The sequence below is a fragment of the Poeciliopsis prolifica genome, unplaced genomic scaffold (assembly GCF_027474105.1).
Source record: "Poeciliopsis prolifica strain line A6 unplaced genomic scaffold, Auburn_PproV2 SCAFFOLD019, whole genome shotgun sequence".
NCBI lineage: Eukaryota > Metazoa > Chordata > Actinopteri > Cyprinodontiformes > Poeciliidae > Poeciliopsis > Poeciliopsis prolifica.
This window is the reverse complement of record NW_026562394.1, coordinates 2,824,178-2,835,298: the sequence shown is the minus strand read 5'-3', so window position 1 is coordinate 2,835,298 and position 11,121 is coordinate 2,824,178. Positions and strand designations below refer to the sequence as shown.

Here is an 11,121-nt window from a genome sequence, read left to right as displayed (position 1 = left end):
AAACCTTGTCGAGTTCAGGAAACGTCTTCCACAGCAACATTCTTCACCAACGGTGATTTATTTAGTGTTGGCGTTTTGCAGCAACATGTCATTTTAAAAACAAAATATATCTAAGTAGGTACAGTGGTGAAACTTCACAATAGAAAAAGGTGCTGAGTCTCGTGTGGGTTGTCGAAGGTGAAGCCGAGAGAAGAGACTGATGTCAGAGTCCTGAATCTGGTTAGTGTTTGCTCTTCTTTGCCTTCTTGTGGGAGCGGTGTGGGGACCGGGACTTGGATTTGCTGACCTTCTGGTCTGGAGATGGCGATCGGGAACGTTTGGACCATTTAGGAGACTTTGTTCTGAAAAATGGGCATAGAATAAATTATCCTAAGCTCATCTATATGGAATAAGAGCTTTTTTCTTTAAATTTATATTTTACCTTGATGGAGAGATGCTCCTTGATTTCCTCGGCTTTTCTCCAAGTTTACTGCTCAGCCTTCTATCTCCGTCCTCATTTTTTTTGCTCCTCTCTTTGTGTCTCCTTTCTTCCCTCTGCCCGTCTTTAGACTTCGACCTCTCAGTCTTTTCTTCGTTTTTGTGAAACTCCTAGAGGCGGTAGTGTAAACATTTTAACTGATTCAATCTCAGAAATCTCTTAAGTTTGTTTGCAAATTGTTCACAAAATAAGCTATTTTATTAGACAATTTGAACAAAAGTTGAACTACTACACAAAAATACTATGAAATTGGTGGCTGTATAAGTATTTTAGCACTGTATTCCCACACAGTGCTGTAGAAAAAGGGTGTAGGTTTATGTTTCATCCAGTAGATGGCGCACATGACTTAAAAGTGACACTAATAATTTAATCACAACTCAGAAAATGCTCTTCCAGTTTCCTATTGAAGAACACAGATTTGATTTCTTATGGTAAATTATGATGATAGCGCTAACAATTTAAACATGTTCTTATGAAATAATTTATCCCAAGAGGACCTGCTCACCTTCTGCAGCAGCTTTTTCCTGTAGTTCTCCACTTGTTGCTGTATGCTCATTCCAGATTTCTTCTGCCTCTTTCCAGATTCCAACTCATCTTGGAGTTTCATAACCTTTACCTGGTTCAGAAACATTGGGTCAGTTTTACTAAGTTTTACTGTTTAAATACAATCCTATTTGATACTAAACTTTATCTAAAATATGTTATGAGTCTCTCCAAACAAGTGTTTGTTTCTTTCGTGAATAGAAAATTGGACACATTTATTAAAAGTAATTTGTGTACAAGGACTGAAACTGAGATCATCTCTAGGCCAGTTTATGATAAATGATGGAGCAAACACTTACTTCCACCTCCCTCAGCCTTTTTCTTTTACTCTCAGACATATGAGGGAAAACTGCCCCCTCATAGTTGGGCGACCTGCAGGAATCGGCGCTGCTGTCACTCTCTGAGTCCTCGTCTTCATCCTGTGAGTTACAGCTGGAGCCAGATAATGGAGTTACTACAACTTTCCTTTCCTTCCAGATAAATGAAATACTTTTGATGATACTCAGCTTTACCTGATATGAACCTTCTTTTCATCATCCTGCTCCCCTGAAGTATCCCACTTGGAGTCAGTTTGGACTGAAAGAAAATAAGCAGAACCATTCAGGGTCAAACCAGTCACAGGAGCGTCCAGCTACGTCTTACCAGTATCGCCGATCTTCTCCCATTTAGACAAAGGCACTTTGGAGAGCGGAAGGTTGCTTTCATCCACTGAGGACAAAACAAACCTCAATAAGCAGCAGACAAAGTAGCAGTAACAGCTGTATAGACATTAAACAGTGGAATTACAGGGAACTCCATCAATATCATCAATAGGAGCGTTTAGGGGTACACCGTCGATGTCATCAACGGGGACGCCGTCCAGGGGGTCCCAGCCCAGGGGGCAGCCATCTATGTCGTCCACTGGAGTTTTCCCCATGGGGAGCCCGTCTATAAGCCTTCTGTCCAACGGTGCACCGTCAATCTCACCAGATACCTCCTCCAAAATGACAAACGCATAAAACTCACTTGGTCTAATTGGTATTTGTCAACATCTCCGGCTGGTGAGGCAACACAAAGCAGCAGTCGCCTCTGCAGCGAGGAGATAAGCTCACCTCCGGCGTCTCCGTCTCCTCCTCTCCTGCTTTGGCGAAGCCCAAAAAGATGTTCTGAAGCTGGATTAGATAAGGCTGGGGATATATGGCCCAGTCTTCCCATGCTCTAAAACAATTCATGGCCTTTTGCTGTGGAGACAGGGAGGTTAAAATGTTTCAGCTTTCCCTTCTCTTCTATTTTGGCTGAAGCAAATGACTTTTGTTACCTTAAACTGCTCAGCCTGCAGTCTGGCTTGAATGTTTTTATGTGCTGCATGTAGATGCTCAAATATCTGTGGTAGCTTGCTTTCAAAACTGCAGAGAATTATTTTAAAACCCATTACATTTACCACAAATAAAGACATGGGTGTTCTAAAAGTGAGTTCAAAGAAAGTATCTTACTATTTCCGATAATATGATGCCCCAGCTACTTTGGCGCACGAGTTGTGCAAGATGTCCGACACAAGATATAATCTAGAAATCTGTGGGGATATTGATATAATGAAAATATGTGAGCGCATATTTTACAGCAGACAGGAAGGATTGAACTTAATCGCTGCTTATGTCTGTAACATGATAAATGTAAAAAAAATACTGTAAAATAGCAGAACTCGCCTTCTTCTGAAGAGGAACTTGAAGCGAACAAAAGGAATCTGAAATGTGTCCCACGACTTCTTCTGCTGCATCTGCCCGGTCCAGACAGAACAACATGGCGTTGGCGATGTCCTCCCTGCTGGGAGTCAGCTCCTCCACCAGAGTCTCCAGTCTCTGTCGGTGCCTGGAGTGGGTGGGAACATCAAACATTCAGCTCGGATCAAGCTGGAAGCCGACGTGCATCCCAGATCCAGACTTACTCGGTTCTGAGCTGGCCCTTCTTCACCTCCTCCTCGGGAGGAGCGGCCTCCTCGACCGCCGCTCCCTCGTCACTCCTCTCAGTGTAGCTGTTGAGGATGGGGGGTCGCCATAAAGAGCCTCCTCTGAACAGCCGAAACTCTGCTGTCCTCCACTTTGTCGGGGACTCGCCCTGTGGGACACAAGACGAAATGTTAAATCCACACGTCATTTTATATAAAAACAAAGATTTCTAAAGACGTTTCAGTCACGCAAACTCACCTGGAGGATAGAGAACAATTTCCAACGATAATACACATGATCTTGGCTTTTGTTGTCAAAAAGAAACCTGAGAAAAAAATTATTTATAAATGAACCTGGAGTTGTTTTATTTTTGTACTAATGGAACTTCATAGTTTAGCATAGCTACCTGTAATCTGGGTTGTTTTTTTCTTTGTTCATTATCATGGCTTCAAATAACGGGCCTTCACGCACCACAAACTCTACCATCCTGTGAATAAGGAATAACAGATTCCTGTGGGGAGAAATGGCAGCGTGAGTAAGAATACACACTGAACCCAGAGTCAAACACAACATAAAGACACCAATCACCTCCTCACTAAACTACAGGCCTTACTGTATTGTTTCAGCTATAATTTAGGCTTAAAAAACTTTAGTAACTGTTCTTGACTTCAAACATTGATCCCCACATTATCATTGGGAACGTTAATAGCAGGAACCCCTGATAAAAATGTGTAAAACCCTGTTTGTGTTTTATCGCAGTAACATAATAATGATAATTTTTAAAAAAATCAATCTAACCTTCAGCATCAATGCATTTGTTGAGTGGGGACAAAAAAAATATTCCCAGCAAATTTGTGAACAAAATCATCATTCCTAACAACTCCTATAAAATAAAATTAAATAAACTTTAATGTTGAAAAACTTCATGGCATTATGACACACCAATGAAAATTAAGAACGGGTCACGATTGGATCTTTACAAACTGTAACAATATCAAAAACTCCAGGCTTAATTTAACATTTATTTTAACAGTCCTTCAGTTTTCTACATTTTACTGTGTGAGATTATACTACTTATATGAAGGCTTCATCAGGAGTCCCGGTTTTTTGTGGAGAATACTAATTTAAACCTTAGTAGATTCTAGTTCCAGGGATGGCTACATTTAGATATTTCAATGAAATAACAGTCAAACTATTACATATAGAAACAATTCAAAGGTAAAATATCCTGTGTAGCTCCTGCAGATTGATGGAGCCCAATCACTAAACCAAAGTTAGATTCGCATCATCTGCACCTACTTGTACCCTTGAACAGGTGCTATAATTTACAGAACTGTACTAGAAAGCTAGCGCTAAATGCTAATTACATCCTGACTGGGTTAGCATTGAAGCTATCTGCCTTCCAGCTGTATCGGTCTGCAGTGTCTCAGCCAGCCCATGCGAACCCCCGACCCTGAAAAGAGTATTTCTGTACGTTTACTAACTCCCACTCTCTATGTGACTTACTATATGTGTATGCAAAGTGCAATAAATGCAGTTTGTACTGAATATGCATGATTACAAGATGACTGCGCCTCAGCCTCTGTCTTATGACACTAATGCTATGACAGCTGGTCAGTCGTAGGAAGAAGAGTGTGTGTACCTTTCGGTTGGGATAACCACTTTGACTACGGCTTCGGACAGAGTCTGTTTGTGAAGTCAAACCAAATAGTGAAGATATTAAAAAGTGAGTACCTGTACAGATGAAACACTGCAGGATACATACAGCATAGAAAACAATGGAGGCATTCATGATCAGACAACTGGGGAGGGATGGTAAAAACTTCAACATGTAGGGGGGAAAAACTGTTATGGAACCCAAAACTAAAGACTTCAGTTACTGATGTGCACCCAAAGAGGGCATCAGACATTTAATACGACCCTGCATCCTATAAAACTGCAATGCAGGAACAAATGAGCAAGTAACAGAATGCTTTTTTTTTAAAAATCACTTAACAATAATTCATGATTGATTTTGTCGATCCTGGATCAGCTGCCAGGTAATATTTGAAACAACTTGACAAATTTTCAACCTTCATGCATTCTGCAGAAGAGATCTACAAAAAAGATTCACCCTTTATTTTCACACTCATCTACAAAACCTTGCTAAAGAGTTCAGACGCCTTAAACCTTCACATTTAGTCAGTTATGACCATAAATCTGTATTTTACTAATGTTTAAATTGAAGCTAAAACTCGCCTGTTTAAAGTTACCTCTGAAGTAACAACTGGAACATTTATAAGTATATTTGATGTTGATTATTCTTGATTCTGATGATGGCGTTTTGGCAAAATAAAATGTTTACTTGTTTCAGAATTGGTTACGGTATTATGTTTTTTATATTTCATGTAAAGCACTTTGAATTGCCTTGTTGCAGAAATGTGTTACAATAATAAATCTGACTTGTAGGGATTTTAACATTAAAATTAACCGTAAGTATTCCACAACTGTGAAAGGTTCATAAACAAAAATGTGACAAACTGTTTCAGCTGACCATAAAATTGCATAAATTGGAATTACAAAAACAAATTTGTTGAATGGAAGCACGCCAATTTTGAAAAAAAAATTGATAAAAAAACATTCTTTGCTAAATAATTTTCTCCACTGTATTATAAATCATGTGGCTTTACTTGAGACCTCACCAGGCTTAGCATTGTTTATTTATTTATGATTTTTTAACAATGCTTTTAAGACTTTATAGTTCATGTTCAGGTATCAATCTTACAAAAAACACAAAATAATCAAGTCATATTTTCAAATTTTGTGGAATTTAATATCAGTATAAATCCAGCTGATCCATGAAGGCCTCAAAAGGTTTGCTAAAGAACCTGAGAGGAAGTTGTGGAGATGAAAGCGCCGTCTCTGTCGTTTTTACTGACAGGGATGCAAACATCTGTAAGCTTGTGGCCATATGTAACAAAATGTGAAAAGGTTCAAAGTGTGCGAATGCTTTCCTCAGGTCACCATTCCTAATCTAAAACATTATCTTGATCAACGCATTTTCAGCTAGACACCATCAGCCAGACGAGGAGGCTTTACCTTGTCCAGTTCTGCTTTGGACGAGCCCAGCGGCTTTGTGAAGTCGTTGCGGAAGCGATCCCTGGGCTGAGCGTTGAAAGGGAGGCCGGATGGGGGAGGAGGTGCCACCCTCACCCCAGCTGGTGTGTACAGAGGCTGAGGTGGGATACGGGCTGGTTTGCCCCATCCGAGCTTCATTTCAAAGCCCATAATCACTTTACCTGTGGTTCCAAACACACTGCTGTCAGAGATGAACAAAACGATGATAGTTCAATAAATTGGGACCAAGTTCGAAGGTCCAATTCACCGTCTAGAGCAGCCATGGCTCTCTCTGCATCTTTCCGAGTCATGAAAGCCACGAAGGCTCTATTTGAAGTCCTGCAGCGCTCTTCGTCCGTTCGGGGCCACATGATCTTCACGCTGGCCAAGGGGCCATATTTACAAAATTCTCTGCAGAGTAGGTCTTCATTCATCTGAGCAGAAAAAAAAACAGAAGTGTGAGATTCATATTTAAAAGCATTAAATCCAGTAAAACTGAGAGTACGCCTGCTACCTTTGGGCTAATGCAGTTAATGTAGAGGTTAGTGGTGACCGGGGCTGTGAGGTCATCGTACAGCACTGTGGGGCAGAACAGAGGGGGCATTTAATTAAAGCTGTTCCTACATGTTTCTTATCTAACATTCCCAGACTCAGCTTCTAACAGTCTTCTGTTCTTTATGTTCATTTAAAATTTAAATAATTAAAAGTTCAGTGACTTTACGTCTGCTATTTCTACAATAGGACTTGCACATAGACTTTGCAAAATAAGAAACTAACATGACAGGACAGGACCAAGGAAAGAAAGCAAGCAAGAAAGTTGTTGAAAGAAAGAGATAAACTAAAGAAAGGATATTAAAAAAAGAGATATTAAACAAGAAAGGAATGAAAAAAGGAAGCAAGGTGGTACAGAAAGAAGGAAGAAATGAAAAACACAAAAAATGAAGAGCCCAAATAAGGAAAGAAGAAAAGACAGATGGAAGGCCTAGGAGACAAGGAAGAAATGGAGGATGAAGGAAAAAAGACAGAAAAAAGGAAGGCAGGATGAAGGGATGAGGAAGGAAGTACTGAAGTACTTGGACAAAAATAAAAAGAGGAAGGAACAAAAGAAGGACACACAAGGAATAAATAAGGTGGGACATGAAAAATGTCAAACTCAAGAAAAGGGGACAAAATTTAAACTATAGGATAAAGAATAAATAAATTCAAAGAGTTTTCTCATTCTTATTTTTATTTCTATATTTAATCAGACCTGAAAAACAAACCAAAAAAAAACTCACTTGATCGTCCCGATAATGGAACGTCCAGATCTCCGTATCCTCCTCCTTCTCCTCCAGCCTCAGAGTCATTTTTCTTCCTTTTATGCCTTTCCTCACGTTCCTCCTGAATGCTGAAAAATTTCCATGCAAAATAACAAGCTTGTGTGTGCATCATGACACTAAAACATATAGCTGGAAAAAGTGTGTCAGACTTACAGCTTAAGTTCCTCTTTAAAAAGTTCGAGATTGCTCTTCTTCTTTTCTTCTGTCTTCTTTTTGAAAGCCTGTCCATCAAACAGGCAGTAAAGACAGCGTTTAGTGCTACCTTATGGTACACTTTCTGAAGATTTGAAAGTGAATTGAAACTATGACACAGCAAAGATGTAAAGAGTACAAACTTACAGCCTTTTTGCTGTCAGACGAGGACGTTGGTGAGGCATGTTGAGACACAGGGACAAACTTTGTGGGGGGTCGGTACAGCTTACTTTTCTTGATCTCTGCTTCTTCCTCCTCTACAGAAAGTACAACCCACCAAAAACAAACTTTTATATTCTTAGTCAAAACATAATGTAGGTACAAATGGCAGTAACATGATGCAGTCCTATATTGTCAGTTCTAAGTAACTAGAAGATTAAACTTTAGATCCTACACAGTTTAGGACTTAACACTTCCATTAAAGGTCCTTATTATTTAACAGAAACAATGAACAAGTGCATTGCACCAGATATTGAAAAGAAGGAAGTATCATCTGAAGTTTCCAATCAGAGGTCAAACATCACTGAAAGGTCCATACTCGCCTTTAGTCGCATTTACAATTCCCCCGCGAACAAAAGTCTTCACTTTGCTTTTTTCACTGGTTTCAAAAGATGCAACAAATTCTTCAAAAACTTCAGCAGCTTTCTCTTCCTCCTGCAGCGTCACACAGACAGATAAAAACACAAACTTGTGTCTAATTTACCTCTTTTTACAGTTTCCAAAGGAACAAAGCTTAACAGTAACCAATTATTAGTCTGGAACTGATACACATGACCATCCATAGTTGTTCTCTTTAAATAAAACACATTAAGAGACAGAACAAATGCTAATGCAAGCATACCTTTTTCTTTTGCTCGACTTTCTCTTTTTTTGTGATCGGTTTGATGGAGGCAGCTGGTTTTCTTTTTCTGTCCGCCATGCTTAACCTGAAAGACATAAATAAAACTGAAACATAGAGCTAAAAACAACCAGCAGTAAAATATTGATGAAATATGAAATAATCACATGGGCTGCTCACAGGTTTTATTGTATAAAAATATTTTATTCGCTTATGTCTGTATTCAACACTGCCAAAATGCACTGACCCTCCTCCAATCTGGTGCTAAGCACTGCTAGCCAACTGGCTGAAAGAAGGTTAATATACTTTAACAAGAAATAAATAAATAAAAATCAATTTTCAGTCATGAAAGACAAAACGTTATTGGGTTGGGAATTAAATGAGTGTGACCCATCCCTCTTATTAATTTAACACTGTTTGAAACTACAGTTGGAAAGCTATACATGGCTTTTAGGGGACAACTGGAGGCTGACTACATGAATAGATAGCCCAACTACTTAACCTGATATCAGCTTGTTATACGTGTAAAACCTTAGAAAATACATTTCAAACGTTTGGAAGCTAAAAGCATGTCAGTCAGTAGTTATTGTTAGTAATTTGGATGAAGTCAATATATAATATTATGTTGCAAAAATCAATGTTTTGAGGGGCTTTTTAGCAAATGGGGCAATTATTACATTCCTGTTTAAGCAATTAAATCTATTTTCTTTTCTGATCTAAATACAGCAATACTGTGAAACTGTGGTATTTTTGCCCAAGGTTAACATACTGAGATAATCTTATACTGGCCCATACACAGCCTATCTCAGTTTAGATCTGTTAATAATATCTAAAAACCTCAACATAGACCACAACATAAGTTTGGTGAAGCAAAAGTAGAAGATAGGCAGCACCAGACCTTTTAACAACACAATCAAATGAAACTTTGAGCTAAAATTACCAAGAAGAAAACAATGTGAATATTTTTGGAAAAGTCATCCCTCTTAAAACCAAAACAAAAAGTGCCTGATTTGTTTTAGTCTGCAGGATATTTGACATGTTGCAGGATTTTTTAAAAATAGGTAATAGTTTTAAATAAATCAGACTTTTTTTTTTGTCTTCTGCAGATTTGTGGAGAAACCAGCTGATTTGATCTCTGACCATTTGAATGATATCTATCAATACTTAGGATGTGAATACAAGTCAGTTGAGTGCAGCTTTGCCTGGGTCAGGGTATAATAATGCATCTTAAAACAAATGGATGGACTTCTGTGCGATCCTAAAACAATTATATAATGTACACATTATACACATTATAAGATGCATTCAAAGCCCAAGTCTGTTGTCTGCTAACTGAAAACATCCAATTTGAGCATGTTACAAATTTCATGAGAGCTTTTAAAAACAAAGTTTTTCACTCAATATATATATATATTAATTCTTAACGCATACATATCATAAATGAGTACATTTCCAGCGAAAAAAAATAAGTATTTCAGGCAATTTCTATGAAAATAAACAGTTTTAATCGGCCTGGTCAGCTTGAAAGCCATCATTTCACTAAGCTAATATTTAGCTTAGCCACCAGTTCCTTGACTCTGCTGAAATATGAAGCTAATCGCAGCTTTTCGCGACTACTGCTGCACACAATGTACATTTGTCAATCCGATAACACAGTTGCCTCAACACAAACACGCAGTGGTGCTAATTGTTTCCATCTTCTAACCAGGGGGTGTCCTACAGAAACAAACATCCCTGCTTGCTAGCTAACAGCCAACCGTCCGCCTGTCGTAACGCCACAACGCTCCAACTGCCCATCCGAGGGAAAACACAGAGCCATACCTCAGCCAGAAACTCTGCGAGTCTTTTTCTAATGCGCCACCATTTTGGTTATGACATATGTTTGTGTTTTGTTGGGGTTTTCTGCTGCCACAGCCAGACACTCAGATGCAAGGAGATCCCTGAGTCGCTCCTCGGTGGGGGCAGGACGGCTGCTCAGGCTGGACGGCAGTGGCAGCAAAGATTGCTGTGAAACACGACTGGCTGTGACTGGTATGCGATTCATCTGTTTACAAATACATCTTATTTTGATTTGCAAAAGAAGAGCACATTTGACCCAGACCCGAAACACTTCATCTCAATGGTACTCTGAAGATTTTTGATCTTAGAGTTAAAATGCGCCTTCTCTATTGAAGGAATAGTACATTGACAAACTTCAAAAAGGCTAACAAGTACTAAAATTACTTTTAAATCTCTGGAAATATATAGTAGAAATAATTATTGGTATCAACAATCGATTATTTAACTATATCTGATAAGTATATCTGGTACGATATGAACTACTGATGTTTATATCGATCTTTTATGTATGTTTTTCAGGATGGGGAGGGAGCTAGCTATGCGGTATTTATTCAGTGCAGAGCAGGATTCTGGTGTGTGAAGAAGTTTTATTCGTATTAAATGATGTTCCTTTATGTATCATATAAATGTAATGCTTTTTGAATCACAGTCAAGGTGTTTTTCTGTGCAGCTGGGAAAGGTGTACAAACTAATGAAACAAGATGTGTCTGCTGAAGTAAGTTTCCCTGGGTTGCTGAACTTCCACAGACAGTTATTTGGGAACTTGCTGTTTTTCCCGTGGCCTTCCTTGCATGGAGATAGAGTATTTAGTTTTAACATCCCGTAGACATTACAGTGAATGATCATACAAGATTCCGTATGTTTTCCTTTGTTTCTTTTGTTTGGTCTTAG

At 38.8% G+C, this 11,121-nt stretch overlaps 1 protein-coding gene across 2 annotated transcripts; it reads right to left on the bottom strand.

Annotated features, from left to right (window-relative positions):
• Positions 1 to 39: 39 nt before the first annotated feature.
• Positions 40 to 10,394, bottom strand: zgc:163098 (uncharacterized protein LOC100037380 homolog). Of its 2 annotated transcripts, none has more exons than XM_055043342.1 (24): positions 10,213 to 10,394; positions 8,395 to 8,479; positions 8,096 to 8,207; positions 7,701 to 7,810; positions 7,515 to 7,582; positions 7,320 to 7,429; positions 6,557 to 6,621; positions 6,311 to 6,476; positions 6,025 to 6,224; positions 4,589 to 4,632; positions 3,353 to 3,457; positions 3,205 to 3,271; positions 2,946 to 3,115; positions 2,707 to 2,869; positions 2,494 to 2,573; positions 2,319 to 2,406; positions 2,113 to 2,241; positions 1,808 to 1,997; positions 1,664 to 1,729; positions 1,534 to 1,597; positions 1,321 to 1,453; positions 984 to 1,094; positions 422 to 588; positions 40 to 341 (listed from the first exon to the last, which is right to left on the bottom strand). In XM_055043342.1, the coding sequence occupies exons 2-24, from the start codon at positions 8,470 to 8,472 to the stop codon at positions 221 to 223; spliced, it is 2,607 nt and encodes an 868-aa protein (XP_054899317.1). In that variant the 5' UTR covers positions 8,473 to 8,479; positions 10,213 to 10,394; the 3' UTR covers positions 40 to 220. The 2 variants fall into 2 exon arrangements, with proteins under 2 accessions (XP_054899317.1, XP_054899318.1); XM_055043343.1 differs by having other exon boundaries at positions 1,808 to 1,994.
• Positions 10,395 to 11,121: the final 727 nt, after the last annotated feature.

Excerpts from the sequence above, each read along its gene's own strand:
- zgc:163098 (XM_055043342.1), bottom strand. The coding sequence starts at position 8,472 with ATGGCGGACAGAAAAAGAAAACCAGCTGCCTCCATCAAACCGATCACA. Across the intron at positions 7,811-8,095 it reads AATTGTAAATGCGACTAAAG|AGGAGGAAGAAGCAGAGATC; the intron begins GCGAGTATGGAC and ends TACTTTCTGTAG. Across the intron at positions 342-421 it reads AGGAGCATCTCTCCATCAAG|AACAAAGTCTCCTAAATGGT; the intron begins GTAAAATATAAA and ends CCCATTTTTCAG.